This window comes from Microcaecilia unicolor, chromosome 10 (assembly GCF_901765095.1).
Source record: "Microcaecilia unicolor chromosome 10, aMicUni1.1, whole genome shotgun sequence".
NCBI lineage: Eukaryota > Metazoa > Chordata > Amphibia > Gymnophiona > Siphonopidae > Microcaecilia > Microcaecilia unicolor.
In genome coordinates this window covers 88696607-88723605 of record NC_044040.1, presented here as the reverse complement: position 1 = coordinate 88723605, position 26999 = coordinate 88696607, and the positions used below count along the sequence as shown (strand labels likewise).

General features: G+C 42.8%; 1 protein-coding gene across 6 annotated transcripts in view; it reads left to right on the top strand.

Moving 5' to 3' along the window:
- Window positions 1–21390, top strand: part of CNOT4 (CCR4-NOT transcription complex subunit 4) — an 898013-nt gene extending 876623 nt beyond the window's left edge. For 4 of the 6 annotated variants that reach the window (XM_030215603.1, XM_030215600.1, XM_030215601.1 and 1 more), the window contains 2 exons: window positions 4843–5055; window positions 20091–21390. In XM_030215603.1, the coding sequence (XP_030071463.1) occupies window positions 4843–5055; window positions 20091–20395 (518 nt within the window). In that variant the 3' untranslated portion in view covers window positions 20396–21390. The remainder of the gene's footprint in view (window positions 1–4842; window positions 5056–20090) is intronic. The other 2 variants (XM_030215604.1, XM_030215605.1) reach the window with 1 other exon arrangement.
- Window positions 21391–26999: the final 5609 nt, after the last annotated feature.

Sequence of the window (26999 nt, the reverse complement as noted above, 5' to 3'; positions counted from 1 at the left end):
CATAGTGCGCAAGATCTTCCAAGAGTGGGGCACCCCCTTGGTGGATCTTTTCGCCACTCAAATCAATCACAAGGTCCCTTAGTTCTGTTCCAGACTTCAGGCCCACGACAGACTAGCATCAGATGCTTTTCTCCTTCATTGGGGAAACGGCCTTCTGTATGCATATCCTCCCATACCTCTGGTGGGAAAGACTTTGCTGAAACTCAAGCAAGATCGCGGAACCATGATTCTGATTGTTCCCTTTTGGCCGCATCAGATTTGGTTCCCTCTTCTTCTGGAGTTGTCTTCAGAAGAACCGTGGAGATCGGAATGTTTTCCAACACTCAGAACGAGGGCGCGCTTCTGCATCCCAACCTCCAGTCTCTGCCTCTCACGGCCTGGATGTTGAGGGTGTAGACTTCGCCTCCTTGGGTCTTTCTGAGGGTGTCTCCCGAGTCTTGCTTGCTTCCAGGAAAGATTCCACGAATAGGTGTTACTCTTAAATGGAGGAGGTTTGCCATCTGGTGTGATAGCAAGGCCCTAGATCCTCGCTCTTGTCCTACCCAGACCCTGCTTGAATACCTTCTATACTTGTCAGAGTCTGGTCTCAAGACCAACTCCATAAGAGTTCATCTTAGTGCAATTAGTGCTTTTCATTATCGTGTAGAAGGTAAGCCTATCTCTGGACAGCCTTTAGTTGTTCGCTTCATGAGAGGTTCCCCCTGTCAATCCTCCACCAGTGTCATGGGATCTCAACGTCGTTCTCACCCAGCTGATGAAGCCTCCTTTTGAGCCACTGAATTCCTGTCATCTGAAGTATTTGACCTGGAAGGTCATTTTCTTGGTGGCTCTAACTTCAGCTCGTAGAGTCAGTGAGCTTCAAGCCTTGGTAGTGCATGCTCCTTACCTCAAGTTTCATCACAACAGAGTAGTCCTCCGCACTCACCCTAAGTTCTTGCCGAAGGTGATGTCGGAGTTCCATCTGAACCAGTCAATTGTCTTGCCAACATTCTTTCCCTGTCTTCATACCTGCCCTGCTGAACGTCAGTTGCATGCATTGACCTTCTATGTGGAGCGGACAAGCCCCTTCAGACAGTCTGCCCAAATGTTTGTTCCTTTTGATCCCAACAGAAGGGAAGTTGCTGTTGGGAAACACACCATTTCCAATTGGCTAGCAGATTGCATTTTCTTCACTTATGCCCAAGCTGGGCTGACTCTTGAGGGTCATGTCACGGCTCATAATGTTAGAGCCATGGCTGCGTCGGTGGCTCATTTGAAGTCAGCCACTGTAGAAGAGATTTGCACGGCTGCAACATGGTCATCAGTCCACACATTCACATCAAATTACTGCCTTCAGCAGGATTCCCAACGCGACAGTCGGTTTGGGTAGTCAGTGCTGCTGAATCTGTTTGGGCTTTAGAATCCAACTCCACCCCCCAGGCCCATTTTTGTTCTGTTCCAGGCTGCACTCTCAGCTCTTTTCTTCTTAGGTCAATCTTTGTTATGTCCTCGCCGTTGCGAGGCCCAATTGACCTTTTTTGTTGTTTTGAGTGAGCCTGGGGTGCTAGGGATACCCCATTAGTGAGAACAAGCAGCCTGCTTGTCCTCAGAGAAAGCGAAGATACTTACCTGTAGCAGGCATTTTCCGTTGACAGCAGGCTGATTGTTCTCACAAACCCTCCCTCCTCCCCTTTGGAGTTGTTTTCTCCTTATTGCTTTTGATTTAACTGAAGCGGGACTCTTGCGCGGCGGGCGGGAAGATGGCCGCGCATGTGCGGTCCGCACATTCCACGTTCTGGAGGATTCTAAAGTTTGATGTTTTTTCTCTGAAAGATTCTGAAGGTGGGGGCCGCTGTGGACGTCAACCCATTAGTGAGAACAATCAGCCTGCTGTCCTCGGAGAATACCTGCTACAGGTAAGTATCTTCGCTTTGTCTGCATCAATCAAATATAAATAACAGTCCAGTTCATTAACAGTCTTCAAAGTAGAAAGTGATACCAGGACAGTTTGTTCCCATCCTCACGGGCTCTGTCCCCAATTAGATTGTAAGCTCTGTCGAGCAGGGATTGTCTCTTCATGTTTAAGTGTGCAGCGCTGCGTATGTCTAGTAGCGCTATAGAAATGATTAGAGGTAGTAATCTGTCCCCGCCCCCATCCCCGTGGTTACCACAGCTCCCCGTGTCATTCTCTATTGCATACCAAAGAGGAAGTGCTTGTCAGTCTATCTCATGAATATTCATTGTGGATATCCTGAAAACCCAGTGGGACTTGGTATGCCCCAAGGACTGGGTTGAGAAGCCCTGGATTAGGGATATCGGTCCATCTTTAGTAATAAATTATCTAATTGTAAACATTGAATCAACATTACTTGATACATCGATCAGGATGGTAAAGGTAGCTGCAGGAGGAGAAACCTTGTTACCCACATATCTTCAAAATATATTTTCTGTACTTAGGAAAGTACTTAGTATAAATATTTTACAGATTCCACTGTAATCTGAAACAAATACAACAACAAAAAGTAAATTTCCAACAGTTTGCTTTTAATAATAGATTTTATTTTATTCATTTATTTATTCTATTTCTGTTCTACCTAAAAAAAAAAAAAAAAGTGGATTACAACTAAAACATACATAATTTAAAAACAAAACAGCAGCATACATAGCATAAAACAACAAATTAAAAAACACTAACAGCAAACAAGTCTCATGTAGATATAGACTTTTACAATGTCCTAGGCTCGTTGAGGAATAGCAGTACACATAAATGCCTTGTATGCACACTTAGCTATAGCAAGCAGAAGAATTCCCCCAAGTCAAGAATGAAGAAGGGTTTTCACCTGAGCTCATACTTCAGAAAATTCAAAACATATATGTAATTATTAACAGAAAACCTATGCGTATTAAATAGATGTAAGTATATGTGCCTGGTTTTCCTGAGGTAATTTTCAAAGCAACAGTATGCACATATTTTTACTTTGGTAATCGGGATAAGGCCACAGAGAGAAAGATATGAGCCTACTTTTCACTTTTATGAGCAGTTATAAAATGAGCCCTTAAAGGAGCAGTTTAAAACCAATCTGGATTATGCAGAAAATATTCTTTTTTTGTAAGATGTTTAAAACTCCACTGTAATAGGAGCCTGATCCAGAGGCAATTCTTATCATATGAGCTATGTTTCACATTGTTTAAATCTATAGCATTCAGCTTATAATTAAGCTTTCCAAGAACACACTAAAGTTATTTTCTTTTCTTTTTTTTCCCAAAAGAATTATCTTTTTCCACAAGGAATCATTCTCCTCAATAAAGGAGCAAACTGTTGATAAATTTTGAATTCATGAAAACCAACCACCATCTCTTCTTCATTTTTCAGTTTCCAACTTTTTTTTGGGGGGGGGGGGGGGGGGGGGGAAGGGGATTTTGGTTTTATGCCATGCCTTTTTTTTTTCAGTTTTAGCTCAAGGAGAGTTACATTCAGTTATGTACTTATTTTTCCTGTTCCTGCAGGGTTTACAATCTAAGTTCGTAACTGAGGCAATGGAGGATTAAAGATCATAAGGATCTTCAATCACAAGGAGCTGCAGTAGGATTTGAATCAGGTTTACCTGATTCTCAGCCTGTTGCTCTAACCATTAGCCTATTCCTCTACTCCAGTTGGAATTATATTAGGTTACATTGCCAGGAACCTTCATTTACAACTTCCCAGGGTTTTAGCCCTATTTTAGCTGTTTTGCTTGCTCCTACCTAGCTGATTCACTGTCGTGACCAGCCCTTAGCTATCACCCATAGATCATGATCTGAATTTGTCTACTAGATGGCAGTGTTGTGAAAGAACTAGTACTTTGTATTCTGGTGAACTCTTTTCAGCTTTCCCAGTCCTGGATGACCTGAGAAGCAGAAGAAAAAGGCTCAGAAATTAAGCCCAGTACAGGTCTCCTACATAGGGGTGCTTGTCACTGCCACTGAGAAACCAAGCCTGTGAGGATTCATTTTTGTCTTTTGGTCTGTACTCATTGCTGAAAGATTCAAGTAGTTGATTGAATCAAAAGATTAGACCTTCCACATGTCTCTTCCCCCCCCCCCCCCCCCCCAAAAAAAAAAATAATAATTTGTTTTAGCTGGTGAACTTATTTATTTATTGAGATTTTATAACCACTTTATGAAGAGATTTACCCAAGGCGATGTATAGCTTGGCATGAAACTTATAATAGTTTTGTTAACTTTATAACAAAATATCTAGAAATAACTTCATTGCTATTCTTTTGGTGTAGGGCAAATTTATGCACTAGTTCATAGATGAACCATGTTCATCATATACTATACTTTGTCACCACCTTGCTGTGGATCTTCCCTTATGTTATGTTCTTTTAGATTAGATGATAATGGGGAGGAATGAAAGAAGGGTTGTATTGTAATCTGTTGGAAGACTGTAAGTTGTTTAGACACCCCTGCTTTTGTTTAAATTAAGAGTATGATGTATTGTCATATGAAGTTGACAAAGAAAATGTGTAACCTGCCCAACGTATGGGAGTCACATGGACTAAATTTATTTAGTACTTACTGGGTATTTTCATGTAAAAGATATCCCTCTTCCTTTTCATTGTAAATACATTAGAGACATTTCTTGTAATCATCCAGGGTTTGACCAGGATAGCAACAGCAACAGCTTAAATGTCTAGGTGTTCCCATGTCACATGCCCCTAATTTTTTTCTAGATAATAGTACGGGGGTATTTCTAAGTGGGCTTGTACACTGCAGTTAACAAGAGTTATATTGTAGTGCAACATAAAATCCCCCAACAAAACAGACCATCTCTAACTTAAACTTTTTTGTTTTTATGTTTTGCTTTGGTAAACCTCCCAGACAACGGCAGTTCTATAGAGGGTTTAAATATGAAGGAATGGCAGGACGGGCTCAGGGCACTTCTACCGAACATTAACATCAACTTTGGTGGGCTACCTAATACAGCCTCCCCCTCCACCAACCACAGTGTACCAACATCCAATACTACCACCACCACCAACAGCCTGAATTGGGACAGCCCCAGCAGCTGGATGGACCCTGCCATTATCACAGGTAATGCTTTCTGACTCCTACCCCCTCCAAACTGCCTCATCTAAGTCGTACTAGAGTCGTCATCTGAGGACACAATAAGTTGCTGACCAAGATCAGCAGACTTTTCCTTACATGCATTAACAGGCATCCTTTACCAAAAAAAAAAAAAAAGCTTTCTTTAGTTTTGCCACAGAACTTTGTAGTCATTAAGGAGGTAATTTTATAATGTCATTTTCACACTTGTCTGGCCACGTACACACGTAAATGGCCTCTTATAAAATACTAACCAGTGTAAAAGTATGCGCCATGATATGACAGTTCTTTGTCTGTAGGCATGTACAGGGGGTGGTGTTTGGGCTAATCTGTATACATAATTAAATAATCTAGGTGCAGACACTTATCTGCTTAAGAGCACATGTCAGTGTCAGTGCCTGCAAGTTAAACGATTTCTGCTGTTTAAACTAATGTTTTATAAAAGTACATAGGCGCCTGTGTGTCTTTATAAAATAAGACTTCAACTGGATGTCTTATTGCCATCTTAAACCAAGCACACTGTGGGGTCACGTGATGCTGTGAGCTGGGAAGGAAGTGAATTTTCGGCTGCTGGGAGCCCTGCCCGAAATTCGAACTTTTAAAGACGTCTCCGACCCCAGAAAGTAGAGAATCTAAGGCGCACACGCTCTCCCAGTATATGGACAAATATTTAACGCGATCGGCGATGGCGCAAACCGCAAAAAACACGAAGAAAAAAGAGGAGAAACCGAGACTTGGCGAATCCAAGATGGCGGCCGCCTCGCCGGCGAATTCACCCTCCCGCCCGGCCTCTGATTTCACGCTGCCAGAACTTACAGAAGCAGTGGTGGGCGCATTGGCCCCCCAGTTTGATCAGCTTTCTGCCCAGATAACGGGGTTGTCGGCGCTCACGACAGAACTTTCACGTCGGACTGGGGAGCTGGAGGCCCGGGTTGCGGAGGTGGAAGATGGTCAACAAAATAACTCGGGAGAGATAGAAAGACTACAACGCCTGGTCCAGGAGAATGTGCAGCGAGTAGAAGATTTGGAAAATCGCTCGCGCCGCGATAATCTCCGCTTTGTGGGATTTGCAGAATCCTTGGCAGATAAAGACTTAAAACGCACATTGGAAACATGGCTTCAGGCACATTTCCCGGAGGCTGGAGAAGGCCGTACGATCCGAATTGAACGTGCACATCGTGTAGGACCTAGGCCGACAAGAGAATCGAGGCCCAGAGTGGTGATAGCAAAATTTCACTGTTATGCCCAAAAAGCGGCAATATTGCGACAGTATAAAAGCTGCAGGGAAACTACAAAATATGATGGAACCTTAATACGTATCTTTCAGGATTACTCTGCGGCTTTGGCAGCACAACGCCGTGCTTTTTCCACGGTTTGCACCTGTCTAGTGGAAAAAAAGTTCAAATTCACCCTGCAATATCCAGCAACCTTGAAAATCTTGGCGAATGGAACCTGGACAACTTATACTGAACCAGATGCTGTAGCGGAGTGGTTGAATCATCACCAGACCTGACATTGGGGGGATTGCCATTATATTCCACAGATGGTTTAACCACACAATATGTTGATGGAGTTCTTAGTTGGCAGTTGCCGGTTGGATTGCTACTTTGCTTGAGTTCTAGAAAGTTCTTGTTGGGCTGCTAACGGCGAAAATTGACTGTGAAAAAGAGTGAGACCGAATGGCTGGGTGAACAAGATGGTAGACCAGAGACATATGGCGGAATGGCTCAGGAATGGACTGGAGCGGAAAGCTGTTCGAATACCTGACGGTGTGATCTTGGTGGCTTTCTGGGCTATGTGAGACACTAACTATGATACATTTATTTTGATATGAAAGAAGGGTAGGGCTCCTATAGCATCTAGACCTCTGCCTGCTACACTCACTGAACGCAGTGAGATTGGTAAGACAGGCCAGATAGTTAGTGGGGGGAAGATGGGGGGAGGACAAGGGGGGGAGATACAGGGGAAGGGGGAGGGAGAGGGAGGGAATGGAAGCAGAAGCGAGCAGATTGATGAAGGGACACAAAGAAGAGCTGTGGGCTTGGGTAAACCATGGTATGATTGTGTGTTGGTTGATATAAGGAGCCTTTGGTTGAGGCTGGGCAACCGGGGCGTTAAGTTAGGTTTGCTATATGTTAATTTGACGAAGTTAGAAGATTGCTTTGACTGAACATTTAAGATTAGTGACCTGGAATGTGGCGGGGATTACCTCTCCAATTAAGAGATCAAAAATTTTAACACACTTGAACCGCCTAAAGGCTTCCATAGTATGCCTACAAGAGACCAAACTCTCAGACGAGGAACACCGAAAGCTGCGCCAGCAATGGGTGGGGGAGTGTTATTACTCCTCCTCCGGGACTAGACGGGGAGGAGTGGCGATATTGATTAGGAAAGGGCTCCCATGCACTTCTAAATTAATAGGGAAAGACCCTAAGGGAAGATACGTCCTACTTCATCTCAATATTATGGGACAGGAATACTACCTATGTGTTGTTTATGGGCCAAACGGTTATGATGCAGAGTTTTTCCAGACATTGATAAATCTGGGTCTCAAATACGATACGGCCCCTTGGATTGTGGCGGGAGATTTTAACTAAGTGCTTGACCCGGACCTCGACCGCTCGACGGTCGGGGCATGGAGCGCACTACCCCGCAGTAAAGGATTACCTTATCTCTGTAAGTTAATGGACTTAGTAGATCCCTGGAGGTTACTATTCCCGCAAAGGCGGGACTATACCCATCTGTCGAAGGCCCACAAAACCTGGTCCCGTATAGACTACATTTTAGTTTCCACATCGCTTTTTTCTCGGGTAGTTAAGACAGATATGGCAACAATGGCGATATCAGATCATACTCCAGTCTGGGCTGATATAGCACTGGGACAAAATGTAGACAGATTTAAGTCATGGAGGTTCCCATCCTACTTAGCGGGGGATGGAGACTTTGGCAATTTCCTAGTACAAAAATGGAAACTGTTTGAATCTGATAACGTAGCCCACAAAGACAACCCGACATTGTTCTGGGAAACTTCTAAAGCAGTTATGAGAGGGGAAATCATCGGATACTTAAGCGCAAGAAATAAAAAGATCTCCCAAGGCATAATTTTACTGGAGCGTAAATACCAACAAGCTAAACGGGCGCACATACGATGTAGAACCCAGACCAATTATGACAATGTGATTGCGGCACAGGTGGCCCTAGACTCACTACTCCACGAACGGGCCAAGAGGCAAGCTTTTGGCCGTAAATATCACTATTTCAAATATGGTAATAGACCTGGGAAATTACTAGCTAAAGTTGCAAAGGCCTGGTCGGAGAAGACATTCATTTCTACGGTGTTGGCACCTGATGGTTCCCGTAAATCTTGTCCTAAGGATATATTGACCATATTCAGAGATTATTTTTCCCGAGTATACCAACCGGAGGCGCAGCAGGGGGGACCAAAATTGGATGATTATTTGAGAGACGCGGGCCTCCCGGTACTGCCACAGGTGGTCCGGGATCAGTTGAATGCTCCCCTCCAGGCCCGAGAGATTCAACAAACGATCAAGGGTTTGTCCTTGGGAAAATCTCCGGGCCTGGATGGTTTCTCTACAGAATACTATAAATTATTGTCGACCCAACTGAGTGTTCCCCTGACACTTCACCTTGAAGCAGCTGTGGGAGTGGGGAGACTGCCCAGGGATTCGAATGAAGCCTTAATTGTTCTCATCCCGAAACCGGGTAAACCACCCGACTTGCCAGGGTCTTACAGGCCAATATCTCTTCTCAATGTAGATGTAAAAATTTTAGCTAAAGTCCTTGCTGACAGGCTGGCTATACATCTCCCGGCTTTAGTAGGGGACCATCAGGTGGGATTCGTGCGGGGGAGACACCCAGGTCTCAATGTCCGTAGGGCCCTGATGGCAGTGGCGTATGCGGAAGCCACGGGTCATCCCTTAATGTTGGCAGGCCTGGACGCTACTAAAGCATTTGACCAAGTGAATTGGGACTATCTCTTTCAAACACTTAAATACATAGGGTTGTCCGGGTGGTATTTGCATGCAATTGATACACTATATACGGATCCTGGAGCCAGAGTCTTAGTGAATGGAATGTGTTCTCCACGTTTTTTGGTAAGACGGGGCACGAGACAGGGTTGCCCCCTGTCCCCACTTCTGTTTTTGATATACTTGGAGCCCCTGCTGCGCAATATTATAAAAGACCCAGAGGTGGAGGGAGTTCAGCTGCCACAGCTTCATGTTAAAGTATTGGCTTATGCAGATGACATTCTTCTAGTACTGACACAACCTCAGACATCGTTGACAATAGCTTTAGACCACATAGCAGAATTCGGATATTACTCGGGGTTCCAACTTAATTCACAGAAGTCCGAGGTGCTACCAATACCTCTCTCCGTGCGGGAGCGCTGGGAGGGAAGGTTCCCGTTGAAGTGGACCGCTGATTACTTGGTCTACTTGGGGATCAGATTGCCAACATCGCTCACGCAACTTTATAAAATCAACTTAGCCCCCTTGTGGAAAGAGACTCAACACACTTTAGAAATGTGGCAGCGCCTTCCCCTGTCCTTGTGGGGGCGTGTAGCTCTGTACAATATGGTCCTGGTTCCGAAATGGCTATATGTGGTCCAGGTGCTATCTCTATTCTTCTTATATAAAGACGAGCGGAAACTACACAGATTACTAGCTAGATATCTATGGAATGGGAAAAGACCCAGGGCTACACTACAACAAACATACCTTCCAATACAAAAGGGAGGATTGGGTGTACACAGCATTCAACGTATGTCAGTGGCGGGTTGCATGAGACATCTTACGGATTGGTTTAGGGGCACATCCTTTTTTTCCTTTCCCATTCCTGAAACTAAACTAGTGAGCAAATATCACTTTAGTTGTTGGTTGCATGCACCAGTTGGCAAAGCACCCACCGCCAGAGGATATGCTCCTCTTTTCACGCCGCTGAGACGTGCATGGCGATGGCTGGGCAAAGCTGGAGGGTTCGAGTGCCACTCTTCCCCCTTCCTACCGATTGGTGGCAATGTAGATTTTTCAGTGGGCACGGATACTGAGACTTTTCAGACATGGAGGGAGGGGGGGATAATATTCCTGTTTCAAGTATTAACAAAAGAAGGCAAATGTAAGTCCTTCAAGGATTTGTGTGAGAATGTTGGACTTCCAGCACAGGCTACCTTTTCCTACTTGCAATTGAGCCATTACATTGCCTCCCTCCCCCGAGCGTCGTTGACCTCGCAGAGACGAAGACAAATTACAGATTTGCTAGATTTGGAGGCGCAGCTTTCGGTTCCTCTAAAATTCTATCATTTTAAACTCAAAGAGCTTTGCCCGGAGATATCATATGATCAGATTGCTGGGGCCTGGACTAGAGACTTGGGCTGTTCTATTACTGGAGTGATGGTACAGGCTAATTTGGCAATGGGGTATAAGACCTTTAGAGAGGTGACACTGCAGGAATCCCAATATAAATTTAACATGAGAATGTATATTTCGCCACATAGAGCGTTTAGGGCTGCCTTAAGACCTTTGGATGACTGCCCTAAGTGTGCGGGAACTGGGGCGCATTTGGGACATATGTTCTGGTTGTGCCCCCAGGTCCGTGTCTTCTGGACACAGCTTTGTGCATTCGTCTCGAGTATCTGGGGGTTGCAGTGGTGCCCCTTACCTACCCTTTTATTTGACAAATATAAGGTGAGAGGGAACCGAAGGAGGGGTATGTTACCGTTCCTACGCAGGGCGACTGCTATGGGAAAGAAAACGATTTTATTGAATTGGATCTCATCGGAACCCCCTTCCATGCCACGGTGGCGATCCCTTATGATCTCCCTAGGAGCCCTAGAACGTAGGGAAATAAATGACTTAGCATCCCCAAAAGGAGATCGACTATTACAATGTTGGTTATTGTTCTGGGATACCTTGACTCCCATGGCTCGCAGTAGAATTCTGAATGGGTAAGCTTGCAGGGTGGAGGGTGGGTGGGAGGTGGGAGGGGGGGAGGTTAGATAGGCACATTATGAAAGCAAAAATTATAAATGACCAGGTTGAACATGGATGTAATTAGATTATTGGAACACACTCGTAATGCAATGTTTTTTTTTTCCACTTTATTGTCACCTGTATCTTTTGGTCATTAATAAAAATGATATTAAAAAAAAAAAAACCAAGCACACTGTTATAAAGGCACTCTCTGCACGCCCTTGTCTTTTTACATGACACACAATTGTTTAGTTGCTGGATAGAATGTTCATCAGAATCTTTATTTATGAAAATGCTCCACTTTTGCTTACTATTATTTATGTAGAGCATATCAGTGCTGTTCTAACACACATAATGAACGGCCTTGGAGCCTACAGTCTAGTCGAGATAGACAAAACATAAAAGAAAACAAATCAGAAGCATTGAGTTAAGACAGGGCATAAATGAGAAGATTAAATTTTGGGTGGAATAGAAGTGGGGAATGGAAAATTCTAAGTGACTATCATCAAATGTAATTCAGGAATCTGGAAATGTTTTAGGCAGATTGCTGCTTGAATCGATTTGTTGCTGATAGGCATTCTTATCCTATATAATCTCACCTCCAACGTTCTAACCTGCCTGGGACCGTGGATCCCTCGGAGGTGGTAGGCAGCTAAGAACACACTGACGTCAGTAACGTCACTGACAGCTGATTCCAAGGCAAGGGGAGGAGTAGGAAAACACGCGGAGCGTGTTTCCCTACTCCTCCCCCTGCCTAGGAATCAGCTGTCAGTGTGCTGCTCCCTGCCACTTCTGAGCAAGTGACAGGGGCGGGGCAACACAGAACCCCCCCCCCCCCCCGGCGCATCACCAAAGCACCCCCCCACCCGAAGAACATCAACACCCCCGCCCCCCCACACACACACGTCACTCCCTCCCATCCCGTTCAAGGCCCCTTCACACCCCTCCCACCGAGTTCCAGACTCCCCTCTCCCTCCGATTTCAACACCCCCCCTCCACGTAACTGACCCCTGGACCCCCCTGCCGTGATCCTCTCGACCCCCCCTTCAGCCAAAAACCCGCCACCGTCGTGTTCCTGTGCTGACGACAACCAAACTTCTCGGCTGCGCCGGGGCGTTGCTTGATGAAAGATCTGTTCAAGTTTCTGAGTGTGCATCTGACATCAGACACACGCACAGAAACTTCAACAGATGATCATTCAACAAGCATCGCCCCAGCGCAGACGAGAAGAGAACCTTGGCTGTCTTCACAGGTACGCGACGCCGGCGGGGGAGGGTGTTTGGCGGAAAGGGGGGTCAGTAATGCGGAGGGGGGTGTTGAAATTGGAGGGAGGGGGAGTCTGGAACTCGGTGGGAGGGGCGTGAGGGGGCCTTGAACTGGGAGGGGGGGTCTGGAACTCAGACGGAAAGGAAGGGAGGGAGGGGTCTGGGGAGGGAAGGGGGTCTGGAACTTGGAAGCGAGGGAGGGAGGGGGGTCTGGAACTCGAAAGGGAGGGACGGAGGGAGGGGGGTCTGGAATTCGGAAGGGAGGGATGGGGGGGTCTGGCACTCGGGAGGGAGGGGTGGGATTACCTTGCTAGCGCCCGTTTCATTGCCTACCGAAACGGGCCTTTTATACTAGTATTGTATAATAGTTCAAGAATATCAACACCACTTCTATGTATTCTTTAGGCCAAATCACAGATTAAGTAATCTGTAGCATGAGCAGAAAGAAGTCAGGTTCAAGTGTTAAAATCAACCTTGAGAAGGTGAGGTTTTCAACTGAAATTGAGCCTGGTAGGACAAGAAATTTGGTGTACATGTTTGGGAAAGCCAGTGCAAGTATTCAGTGCAGTGAGGTGGAAGGCACAGTCAGGAATTGGCAGTGAGGAAAAAGGCACACAGAAAAGCAGCTTGACTGAGGAGCAAAGTTTGGGAAAGGCACATATAAGGAAACAAGAGATGTGGTGATGAACTCCAGAATGAATGCATTTGTAGGCAAGTATAGGAAATTTAGATTTTATGCAGAAATTGGTGGACGTTGTTAAGCAGTAATTTGAGAAGGTTTTTATGATCATTACAGTACTGGAAGAAGATAAGTTGCATAGCTAAAATTTGAACAGATAGTAATGAAGAGAGATCATTCTGCAGTAGACCTGTGAGGAGCAAGTTGCAGGGGTCTAAGTGAGAGGTGAGAGAATTACTAAAAGAATGTCATTTTAGTTTTAGCTACCATTCAGACAACATGATGAGAGGTATATCAATTAAACTAGATAACTCGATCTGTTGCTATGTTCATTAAAGACAGAACAGATTTTGGTAGAGAAAGGAACATCACTTTTATATTTAAACGATTTTTATTAACGTTTCACATGTTATAGCATTACATACTTGCATGGGTCAAACTTCACAAACAGTCCATGCTACAACAATCCAATTACTGCAATAACCATCAACTGACAACTTTTGACAACTTTTCTCCCCCCTCTCTTCCCCGTAACTCCCTCCCCATCCCCCCCCCACCCCGTGCTCTGATATTGTTATTATTATTGGCAGATAGGCATGTTATGTGACCCCAACAGACCTTTCCTACATCAACTTATCATCCATTTCTTCTTATATAAGCATTTTAACACTGTTAACATCGAGTTAGTTGCGGAGTTACTTGTCTCTCTCCCCCCCCCCCCCCTTACAGTCAATTCAGACACCGGTCAATGACATCTGATATGTAGGCTCTCCCCTCATGCGCTCTTACCATACTTCATCCATACACACTGACTATCCTAAGACATTCAAAACTTGATTCCGCGCCCGTGGGGAAATTTTATGAACATCACTTTTTAATGTTGTGTTGATTCGAGCAGAGAAGGGAAGAAAAGTCATAGAGAACCCTGAAATTGCAGGCTGAAGATACCAAAAGGATAGCAGTTTATTTTCAGTAATCAAAAAGGGGAGAGGGAGCTTTTAGAGGGAAGAATTAACAGCAGCAATATTGGACTTGTATGTAAAGATTTGGAATTCTCAGTGAGTGTTCTGGCATAGAAAGGGTAGATCTGGGTGGTATGGCTTTAAGACAGTAATTGGACTTCATGGTAAGCATTCAGATTACTAACGGAAAGGAGAGAAGAGGGCCTAGGACAGATTTATAAAGCTCTTTGTTTCTAAAGCTTTATTTAGAAAAGGCTGAAGTTTCATGAAAAGGAGAAGTAAGAATAGGATATACTATTTAGCTGAAAGTGACATTTTATGCTTGACCTGTTTTGGAAATCATTCTATTCTAGTTTATCTTTTTTTTTCTTTAGTATCAATATATTTTTTAAAGAATGCTGTGTTCGCAACCATAAAGAAAGAAGCATAATAAGTGGAACATAAAAACATCATCAGAATATTAAATCTCAAAACTTTTGTACAGAAACCAATACCACCAACAACCATATAATCCTATCCCACACCCATCCCCTAACAGTTAATCCCCCCACCCCCTCCCCTATGCTCAATAAGTACTCTACGGAGTGCACGTTTGGTTCCTTCAGAATGCGCCCAAGTCATGAAACTTACCCCAACAATGCTGCTTCCCTCCTCTACTGAGTTCCAAATGTGCTCACGTTTGAGGTCATATCGACTCTTGTATTTATCTTTAAGTTTTTGCATATCCGCCACCAGTTTTAAATGGAGAATCCAGTCTTATAATGTGGGGTTATAAGAGGGCTGTTTCCAGTGTGCTGCAGTCTCCACTTAGCTGAAGCCAAACAGATATATATCTCAATTTACGCTGCCATTTGGGTCCTCTTGCCATTCCCAGTCCCAGCAAACAAAAGATCTCTGTGCACTGCGGCCCCCAGCCCAATTCCCAGTTTGTGAACTACTGCCTCCCAATATTGTGTAATCAGGTTATATGTCCACCAAATACAATAAAAGGATGAGTTCCCTCCCGCACCTCAAACACAAATCCATAGCTATAGATGGATACATAACCTTCAATTTGTCAGGATTGTAATACCACCATGTGATGATTTTATAAGCATATTCTCTAATCAAAACACAAATGGATGCTTTTTTAATTTCCCAAAAGATGTATTTCCATTCACTAATACTTAATTCTGCCCCCAAATCCCATTCCCAGGCATACATAAATTTCTTCCCTCGCAGATATCTGTATATGTGATGTGGTATGTTTCTTGTACACCACCAACTCCAACTTATCAGTAGTTCAAAGCGGTTAACAAAAATAAAACTAACCTAAAAAAAAAAAGAACACAAGACATGAATCATTTGAAGAAAAACTTTTCCAAATTCTTAAGAGAGAAAAAATAACAGAAAGAACTTTGAAGTTCATTGGGGAGTGAAAGCTAGAAATGAGGGGCCTGAAAACCAAAATCTGTTGGTATCTAATACCTGAGAATGAAAGGGAATAGGACTTGATATACCGCCCTTCTATAATTTTTTCAACTACATTCAAAGCAGTTTACATAGTATTATACAGGTACTTATTTGTACCTGAGGCAATGGAGGGTTAAATGACTTGCCCAGAGGCACAAGGAGCTTCAGAGGGAATCAAACCCAGTTCCCCAGGATCAAAATCCATTGCACTAACCAAGGTAATAACCAGGAGCGTAGCCAGACCTCAACGGTAGGGGGGACCAGAACCGAGGTGAGGGGGCACATTTTAGCTGCCCGCCCGCCATCGCTGACGCCTCCAACAACTTTGACACCCCCCCCCCCCCCCGCCAATGAGCATCTCGACCCCCCCGCCCTCCGTCTAAAGAGACTTCAGACACTACAAAATACAGCTGCCAGAATACTTTCCATGTAAAATGAAGAACCAATGCAACTCCCCTTCTGAAACAACTTTACTGGCTCACAATAAAATATAGGATACATTTCAAAGTATTAGTCACAACTCATAAGGTTCTTTGTTTAATACAAATTTGCTATACCGCAAATTCCCAATATGAGAGGATCTAGGCGGTTTACAATAAAAGATTAAAATATAAAATCAGAGAGGGACACCAAAGTTAATAGGACAGAAGACATACACTCATTCAAGAACAGTCAATCAAAACAAACTGTGCTGCACGCCAGGAGCCAGCCATCAGTCAAAAATCCCAAGTTCAGGCAAATGGCTTTTGGGAAAAATGGGTTTTAAGAAGAACTTTAAATTTGGTGAAAGATTCTTTATTATGCAGAGGACCAGATAGGCTATTTCAGAGTGTGAGGGCTAGACAGAACAAGGCAGAGTGACATATATATTCATGAATAATGTGCCTAGGATTGGGTGTTCCATCTTAACGCCCTTGTTATTCCATACACCCTAACACATACTTTGCAATCCATTAATGATAATGTTTACCCACTCCATCTTATATGAAGTATAAATCAAAAAAAAAAAAAAAGTTAATTTTACTTTTTGGCTCCAGCACTGTGGAATTCTTTACCTCAATATATCTGACTTGAAAGAACATACATGACTTTCCATTCCTTTCTGAAATCCTATCTCTTTCAATTGACCTGGGACTTGTTTTGGATGGCGGGCAGACTGGCTACAGTTGAGAACACGGGGTAACATTGGGCTGATAAACCTTTACTATTTGCTTGCGTGAATGAGCGTATCTTTCCTATCAGATAATGGAGTTCCTTTCTATAGTTAGTATTGATTTCTGTTTTAATGTTTTATAGTAAGTGACAGCAGATAAAGACCTGAATGGTCCATCCAGTCTGCCCAACAGTCACGTTCATTATCAATTCAAGATTTAAATCAACAATGAACGTTTAGTTATTTTAAATGTTTAATAGCCACTCCCCTTGGATTACTATGGAATATGATCCTATGAAAACTATAGCGGATAAACTAATGTTGATCTAATTTTCTCTATATCCCAATGTGTTTTACACAACTCATTAAAAAATATTTCTTCCCCCCTCCATTCAAGACCATTTACATTCCTCCTAGCTGCGTCCCCCCCCCCCCCCCAATTTCAATAGCCCTCCAGTAGCACCCCATCCCCTGAAGCAGTTCTCCCTCTTAAATATTGCTCCATTCCTCCCTCCCCCCCCCTTACTCCTTTTCCTACAAACATCTGGCTAGCAGCACAATTAGCCAGAACATAGCAATGAGGACAGAACCCATCACCAGAATGGCTAAGTCCCATGTTCCCCGTATGCATTTTCATTATGTCTCTCCACCTCCAATTAACCAGAACCCTGCAATATTAAAAAGAAAAACAAAACATACCCCTTTCTCTCAAAAATAAACATACTGTTTAACCCAGAGTAAAGCACAGTTAAAGAAATCAAGTAGCTGCATAATCAGGTATCCCACTAAGCCTTCGTGGGCTACCGGAAATTTCTGAGGGCATCTACACCCATGTTGCACATGCTGCCATGAGCGACATGTGGTTGAAGGTACAGGTGTCTCCCATTGTGAGGCCCGCACAGGTATATCAGTGTGGCCCAGATCTTCCAGCACCTTTCATGCTTCTATCACCGACTGGACTCTAGGATGTGCCTGACACTATAAACTACAATCCAAATGGATATAACCATTTGTAATGAAAATTAGATAGTTGCAACTATCTAGTAACTTCCCAAAGCTCTCTGTTTTTTTGCAGGATGGTATGCATCAAGTCTTGAAAAACCATGGTTTTGCAGTTATTCTATAAGATTTCCTTGTGCTAATAAGCTTTCCGCAACATTAGCTCCTTGGTTATATAATCACTGAAAGAAGGAATTACATCATGTGGCATTGTTTTCTTCACTTGGCCCCCGCTGGCTCTGATTGATAAGACAGAAGAATGGCAGCACAGATTTTTTTGTACCACTTGCATGCAGTTGTAATAATCTGATTCAGGTAGACAAAGGGGAGCTGGTTGATATTGTGTATCTGGATTTTCAAAAGGCGTTTGACAAGGTACCTCATGAAAGGCTACAGAGGAAATTGGAGAGTCATGGGATAGGAGGAAAAGTCTTATTGTGGATTAAAAACTGGTTGAAGGATAGGAAACAGAGAGTGGGGTTAAATGGGCAGTATTCACAATGGAGAAGGGTAATCAGTGGGGTTCCTCAGGGGTCTGTGCTAGGACCGCTGCTTTTTAATATATTTATAAATGATTTAGAGATGGGAGTAACTAGCGAGGTAATTAAATTTGCTGATGACACAAAGTTATTCAAAGTCATTAACTCGCAACAGGATTGTGAAAAATTACAGAAGGACCTTACGAGACTGGGCGGCTAGATGGCAGATGACGTTTAATGTGAGCAAGTGCAAGGTGATGCATGTGGGATAAAAGAACCCGAATTATAGCTACGTCATGCAAGGTTCCACGTTAGGAGTTACGGACCAAGAAAGGGATCTGGGTGTCGTCGATAATACACTGAAACCTTCTGCTCAGTGTGCTGCTGCGGCTCGGAAAGCAAATAGAATGTTGGGTATTATTAGGAAAAGTATGGAAAACAGGTGTGAGGATGTTATAATGCCGTTGTATCGCTCCATGGTGCGACCGCACCTTGAGTATTGTGTTCAATTCTGGTTGCCGCATCTCAAGAAAGATATAATGGAACTGGAAAAGGTGCAGCAAAGGGCGACTAAAATGATAGCGGGGATGGGACGACTTCCCTATGAAGAAAGACTAAGGAGGCTAGGGCTTTTCAGCTTGGAGAAGAGACGGCTGAAGGGAGACATGATAGAGGTATATAATGAGTGGAGTGGAACGGGTGGATGTGAGGCGTCTGTTCATGCTTTCCAAAAATACTAGGACTAGGGGGCATGCGATGAAACTACAGTGTAGTAAATGTAAAACAAATCGGAGAAAATGTTTCTTCACCCAACGCGTAATTAAACTCTGGAATTCGTTGCCGGAGAACGTGGTGAAGGCGGTTAGCTTGGCAGAGTTTAAAAAGGGGTTAAACGGTTTCCTAAAGGACAAGTCCATAAACCGCTACTAATGGACTTGGGAAAAATCCACAATTCCAGGAATAACATGTATAGAATGTTTGTACATTTGGGAAGCTTGCCAGGTGCCCTTGGCCTGGATTGGCCGCTGTCGTATGCCTTGTAGCGCTATAGAAATGATAAATAGTAGTAGTAGTATTCTGATTCCTGCAGCGATCAATCCAGGTCACAGGTACCTGGCAAGATCCCAAAAGAGTAAAACAGATTTTTATGCTTCTTATTCTTTCTAAGTCCATCTTAATAATGTCTTATGGACTATTCTTTTAGGAAATTATCCAAAGCATTAGTGCATGGGCATTAAGAAAAATTAGTGCATGGTGCACTTCACCACTACCCATTTTGCAGGTGGTAATGAGAGGTAATGGATATTTCTATGCTAATCAGTTAATGCGTGATAATATAGCTGCATTGTTTTGCAAGAATGCCAATTTTCCATCTCTAGCTATGCAACCTCAAAAAATTTTAAAATGTTTTTAGCACACACAATGCATGCATGTTTGCACCAACCTAGCGCAGCTTAGTAAAAGGGCCCCTTAATTACACTGGTTCCTCTGTGGGGAAAACTTTGGGGCCCTTTTACCAAATGGCAGTAAAAGGGGCCCTGCGGTGGGCAGGTTTGGTGCGCACTGAGGCCTCCTTTTACTGTGGCCAGTAAAATCCTTAAAAAAAAAAAAAAAATAGTTGTGCGGTAAGTTAAATACTTGCTGCAAGGCCATTTCCTCGGGGAGCCCTCGGGTAAGGCATGCCCTCTGCTCCAAAAGTATTTTCTAGCACCCTAAAAGCCGGAACTACCCCTAGCTCCTGAGCAAGCCCAGCAGTAGGGCTTATTTGGCGTGCAACGACATGGTGGTAAGTCTACTACTGCTTTGTGAAAGGACCCCTAAATGAATCAGACCCTGTATTTTACAATAAAAATAATCTCTGCTATATTTGTTGTCTGTATTTTAGATTTGAATAAATGAAATATATTGTTTGTGATGTTCAGAATTTTGATCACTTTGCTTGCTCTGTTCCTTTTCTTATTAAATAAACTTTTTTTTTTAATTATTCCTTTACTAGTGCTTCTGATCTCTCTTTCTTTTCTTCTTTTGTGTCATCTCCCCTCAGGTATTCCAGCATCCTCAACAAATAGCTTAGAGACTCTCCAGGATGACAATCCACCACACTGGTTAAAATCGCTGCAGGCACTTACAGAGGTGGACGGCCCCAGCAACACAATGCCTATACAGAGTCACCACAGCAGCCCTTTCAACACACAGATACCCCTACACAGAGCCAGCTGGAGCCCTTACCCATCCCCTTCAAACCCTAGCAGTTTCCATTCTCCTCCTCCAGGTTTTCAGACAGCCTTCAGACCACCTGGCAAAGCTCCCACAGACCTGCTACAGAGCTCCACACTGGATCGTCATTAAGAGAGAATAAACATTCAACAAGCAGGAATTACCATCTATAATCCTTTCTCTTGCCCCTAACATCATCCTCCACATCAAATCTTTTGGAAGAATGTAGTTCCTGATCAAAAATACCCACCTCCAATCCAATGCAGTTGCAGAGTCACAGCAGCCTTCTGTTGCAGAATGTTTGCTGAAAGGCCAAATGATTATAAAAGTACATCATTTTTATTTTCTTAAACTGTTTTAAGTGAATAAAAGGAAAAAGGAAATTGATGCACAATGTCAGCACATACAAGTGAAAATCTTCCTGTTGTGAAATTTTGTTTTGGCTCTATTTTCATTCTTTGTTTTTGTCACACAATGATGAAATAATATATAAATTTACAACTCTACCAAATTGTCAAGACATTTAGCAATCAGTTGCAGAAATGTAGAACTATTCATTACAATGCAAGATAACAATAAATAATTAATAAACATATCTGCAAAAGATCGTCTGTGGCCCCTTGGAGCAGTTTACATCCTAAGTCACAGAGCATTGAAAATCACTTGGTAGTATTGGGGGGGGGGGGGGGGGGTTCTCTGATGTACATGTCATCTGAGTTTGTCATGCAGTGGGTAAAATGTTTTGTTTATAATATCAGGCACAGTTGCTGAACAAGTGAGTCTAGTAAAGAGAAATTGAGTTTTGAACACAAATGGGGGAAAAAACCTAATTTGGCTTTAGATTTAAAATAAATGTAATGGTTTTCTTTTTTTCTTTAAATACTTAAATGTCTAATACCCAATACATAGATAAATGTGCTGATATGTTCGTTTTGGTTTTCCCTCTTTTTTTTTTTTTTTTTAATAGCAAACAATTTCACCTGATTGGGCTCTGGAATAGCGCTGCATTGGGGTGACCCACATGATCTCCATCGAAAGTTTAACTTTTGACCTCTGCCTGCAGCTTTTACTTAATCCTGTAGTTTCTGGACATTTGTGCAGTATTGAAAAAGACAGGAAAGGAAATTTTTTTTTTTTAATTTCAGATAAATAGATGGTTATAACCTAATGCTAAAAACTAAAACAAGAAAATGTACCTCTCTTCCGAATTAAAACTAAAATCTTAAAATAGAAAACTTGGAAGTTGGAGATTTTTGTTAGGTAAAGGTTTCTTTATAACCAAACAACTTTATTAAATAATGGAATAAATGTATATCTGATATAATTGTTTCTAATGCATCAACAGTCAATATTTATATAGAATTATTGAACACAATGTAGTACCAAACAATTTATGTGGTTTCATCGGTGATCCTGCCCTGAAGAACTTGCTGGCTGAGTTCCAAGGGATAAAGTGACTTGATCAAGGGCTAAAGCAACTGAACTACTACTACCTATCCTTTCTATAGCGCTACTAGACGTACACAGCGCTGTACACTTGAACATGAAGAGACAGTCCCTGCTCGACAGAGCTTGCAATCTAATTAGGACAGATAAACAGGACAAACAAGAGATAAGGGAATATTAAGGTGAGGATGATAGAATAAGGGTTAGGAGTTAAAAGCAGCATCAAAAAGTTGGGCTTTTAGCTTTTTTTTTGTTACATTTGTACCTCACGCTTTCCCAGTCATGGCAGGCTCAATGCAACTTACATGGGGCAATGGAGGGTTAAGTGACTTGCCCAGAGTCACAAGGAGCTGCCTGTGCCTGAAGTGGAAATTGAACTCAGTTCCCCAAGACCAAAGGCCACCACCCTAACCACTAGGCCACTCCTCCACAGCTTAGATTTGAAGACGGCCAGAGATGGAGCTTGACATACCGGCTCAGGAAGTCTATTCCAGGCATATGGTGCAGCAAGATAAAAGGAACGAAGTCTGGAGTTAGCGGTGGAGGAGAAGGGTGCAGATAAGAGAGATTTGCCCAGTGAACGGAGTTCCCGGGGAGGAATGTAGGGAGAGATGAGAGTGGAGAGGTACTGAGGAGCTGCAGAGTGAATGCACTTATAGGTCAATAAGAGGAGTTTGAACTGTATGCGGAAACGGATAGGAAGCCAGTGAAGTGACTTGAGGAGAGGGCTAATATGAGCATAACGACCCTGGCAGAATATTAGTCGTGCAGCAGAATTTTGAACAGATTGAAGAGGAGAGAGATGGCTAAGTGGGAGACCTGTGAGAAGCAAGTTGCAATAGTCTAAGTGAGAGGTGATAAGAACGTGGATGAGGGTTCTGGTAGTGTGCTCAGAAAGGAAAGGGCGAATTTTGCTGATATAGAGAAAGAAACGACAGGTTTTAGCAGTCTGTTGAATATGTGCAGAAAAGGAGAGGGAGGAGTCGAAGATGACCCCAAGGTTACGAACTGATGAGACAGGAAGGATGAGAGTGTTATCCACAGAAATAGAGAATGGGGGAGAGGAATGAGGTTTAGGGGAAAAGATAAGAAGCTCAGTCTTGGTCATGTTTAGTTTCAGATGGCGCTAAGACATCCAGGCAGCAATGTCAGTCAGGCAGGCTGATACTTTGGCCTGGGTTTCAGCTGAGATTTCTGGTGTGGAGAGGTAGATCTGGGAGTCATTAGTGTAAAGATGATACTGAATACCATGGGATGAGATCAGAGTACCAAGGGAAGAAATATAGATGGAGAAAAGAAGAGGTCCCAGGACACATCCCTGAGGTACACCAACTGACAGTGGGATAGAAGTTGAAGAAGATCCACTAGAGTATACACTAAAGGTACGCTGGGAAAGATAAGAAGAAAACCAGGAGAGAACAGAGCCCTGAAATCCAAGTGAGGACAGCGTATCAAGGAGCAGGCTGTGATCAACCGTGTCAAAAGCAGCAGATAGGTCGAGAAGGATGAGGATAGAATAGAGACCTTTGGATCTGGCTAGGAACAGATCATTGGAGACTTTAGCAAGCGTTGTTTCAGTTTGAATGAAGGGGGCAAAAGCCAGATTGAAATGGATCAAGAATAGCTTGAGATGAAAGAAAGTGAACAGCACGTTCAAGTATCTTGGATAGAAAAGGGAGATGGGGTGATAGTTGGAAGGACAGGTAGGGTCCAATGAAGGTTTTTTTAAGGAGTGGTGTGACTACGGCATGTTTGAAGGCATCAGGAACAGTCACAGTGGACAGTGAAAGATTGAGGGGATGACAGTAGGAGAGATAGAGTTAAGTAGATGGGTGGGAATAGGATCAGAGGAACAGGTACTTAGTTTTGAGGAGGAAAGAAGATGTGTAGTTTGCTCTTCAGTGATTTCAGAAAAGGAGGCAGGGGTTGGAGGGTTGAGAGAATGGACTAAGGGAAGGAGAGGTGGAGGTGACCTGGTTGAGAATTCAACTACATCTCTGATACACCATACATTACTAGTAGTATCCAGCTCTCTCCAAAGGCATGCAGGATAGCAATCATTGCAGACGGGTGATGTCATCCAATGGAATCTGAGCTGGAGTATTGCAGTCAGCTCAAGGTCTTTCCAGAATGCTCTACTGCTTATGTGGAGCAGTTATTGGGTATATTTTGTCACATAGGACCACTTCAGTTCTACTTTCTCCTTGGAGCTCGGAGGCCATGTTTTTCCATGTGGGCCACATCCAGGTAAACAAGTCTGTTATCACCAGATTACTACCCTTTACAGTTTTGTTCTCTGCTTTAATAGGTTTTTTTTTTGGGGGGGGGGGGTTTAATATCATCCTGCACTGCTTTGGTGCATTAAGTAGCACCACATATTCCTATTTTCAGCAGCAAGTCATTTGATTTTCCTGTGGACATTTTTTTATGTCAGCGAAAGAAGGAGGAGAACACAAAGATCCACAACAAGAGAGCAGATCCAAATCCAATATAATATGATGCCTTTGTTTAAGAATTCCTGACATGGTCCACGTTTCACCTATGCATAGGCTGCATCAGGGGTTACAATACTAAAAATGGCTAAACAACAAAAGAAATGTAAAAATATACAAGGATAAAGTAATATATAAATACATCACATAAAATGTATAGAATCCATGTGATAACTGATGTCTACAATGTATATTTAAAAAAAACATACCATCTACAAAGAATTTTATATAATCCAAATCATAAAAACTAAATACAATTTAAGACATCAAATGGCTAGACAGGTGCTGTGGAAAGCATACTTTAAAAAGAAAAAAGACTGATTAAATAAATAACAATAAATTAAAGTGGTGTGCTCTATATAGATTTTAAAGTACTGCTAGAGTGCATAATGCATGCAACATGTATGTGAAATCATTAAAAAGGAAGATGGAACGGCACACTGCACCATGGAGAAGTGCCTAGGATGCACACTCCCAATCTAAGGTCTCCTTTTACTAAGCCGTAGTAGTGATTTCCGCGTGACAAACCCATAGGAATTGAATGGACTTCATCGCATTTGCTGCACTGCGAATCACTACCACAGCTTAGTAAAAGGATCCCTAACTATAAAAGACTGACAGAAAAATTGTTATGTTAAGGCTTTAACCAAAGGTTTCACAACCTGTCATATCAAAACAAATTGAGTGATTAATAGACTCACAAAGTTTTACATTTAACCCATATTGATTTTATTGACTGGATAAATGTTACATTGGAAGCACTAGGGTTGGTAAATTCCTAGATGTAATAAATGACTACTTTTTGGAGCAACTGGTCCAAGAACTGAAAAAAAGGGGGAGCTATTTTATATTTAGTCCTTAGTAGAAGTCACTTAACCCTCCATTGCCCCAGGTACAAATAAGTACCTGTATATAATATGTAAGCTGCATTGAGCCTGCCATGAATGGGAAAGCGCGGGGTACAAATGTAACAAAAAAAATGTAGGACATGGTATGAGACATAACTGTGTCAGATCCACTGGGAAACATATCATAGCATGATCAAGTGTGAGCTGCTATCTAGAGTGAAGTCACTAAGGAAATCTACTATAACAACATTTAATTTCTGAAAGGGTGATTAAGACAAAATGAGGAAAATTAAGCTAAAGGGATCATCCAGAAAGGTTAGGGCTTTAAATCAGGCATGGACATTGTTTAAAAATACCATTGTGGAAATCCAGATCAGTTGTATTCCACGTATTAACAAAGGTGGAAAGAAGAGCAAACAGCCAACATGGTTAAAAGGTGAAGTGAATGAGGCTATTAGAGCCAAATGAACATCCTTCAAAGAATGGAAAAAGGATCCAAATGAAAAAAATAGGAAGCAACATAAGCACTGTCAAGCTACACATACAGATTGTGAAAAATTGCAGGAAGAACTTAGGAAACTGGAAGATTGGGCATCCAAATGGCAGATGAAATTGAATGTGGACAAATGTAAAGTGGTGCACATCCAAATCATAGTTACCTGATGCTGAGATCCACTTTAGGAGTCAGCAGTCAAGAAAAAGTTCTAGGTGTCATTGTAGACAATATTCTGAAATGTTCTTCCCAGTGTGCAGCAACAGCCAAAAAATAAAACAAGATACTAGGAATTTTTAGGAAGGAATGCAGAATAAATAAATAAGACCAAGAATATTATAATGCCTCTGTATCACTACATGGTGAACATCACCTTGAGTATTGCGTTCAATTCTGGTCGCCATATCTCAAGATATAGTGGAATTAGGGTTCAAAGAAGAGTGACCAAAATGATAAAGGTGATGGGGTTCTTCAGCTTGGAAAAGAGACGGCTGGGGAGGGGGGGGGGGTATGATTGAGGTCTACAAATTCTTGAGTGGAGTAGAACAGGTAAAAGTGAATTGATTTTTCAATCTTTCAAAAAAAGTACAAAGATTAGGGAACACTCAATGAAATTACATGGAAATACTTTTAAAAGAAACAGAAGGAAATACTTTTTCACTTAAGCTCTGGAGCTCACTGCCAGAGGATGTGGTAATAATGGTTAGTGTATCTGGGTTTAAAAAATGTTTGGACAAGTTCTTGGAGGAAAAGTCCATAGTCTGTTATTGAGATGAACGTGGACTAAACCACTGCTTGCCCCGGGATTGGTAGCATGGAACTTTTCTGCTATTTGGGTTTCTGCCAAGTACTTGGGACTACTACTATTTAGCATTTATATAGCGCTACAAAGCATACGCAGCGCTGCACAAACATAGAAGAAAGACAGTCCCTGCTCAAAGAGCTTACAATCTAATAGACAAAAAATAATAAAGCAAGCAAATCAATGTGTAGAGAAGAGGAGGGTAGGTAGAAGCGAGTGGTTACAAGTCAAAAGCAATGTTAAAGAGGTGGGCTTTCAATCTAGATTTAAAGATGGTCAAGGATGAGGCAAGACTTAGGGGCTCAGGAAGTTTATTCCAGGCGTAGGGTGCAGCGAGACAGAAGGAGTGAAGTCTGGAATTGGCAGTAGTGGAGAAGGGAACAGATAAGAAGGATTTATCCATGGAGCGGAGCACACAGGAAGGGGAGTAGGGAAGGACGAGTGTGGAGAGATACTGGGGAGCAGCAGAGTGAATACATTTATTGGTTTGTAGAAGAAGTTTAAACAGGATGTGAAAACGGATAGGGAGCCAGTGAAGCGACCTGAGGAGAGGGGTAGTATGAGTAAAGCGACCCTGGCGGAAGACGAGATGAGCAGCAGAGTTTTGAACCAACGGGAGAGGTGACTAAGTGGGAGGCCAGCAAGAAGCAGATTG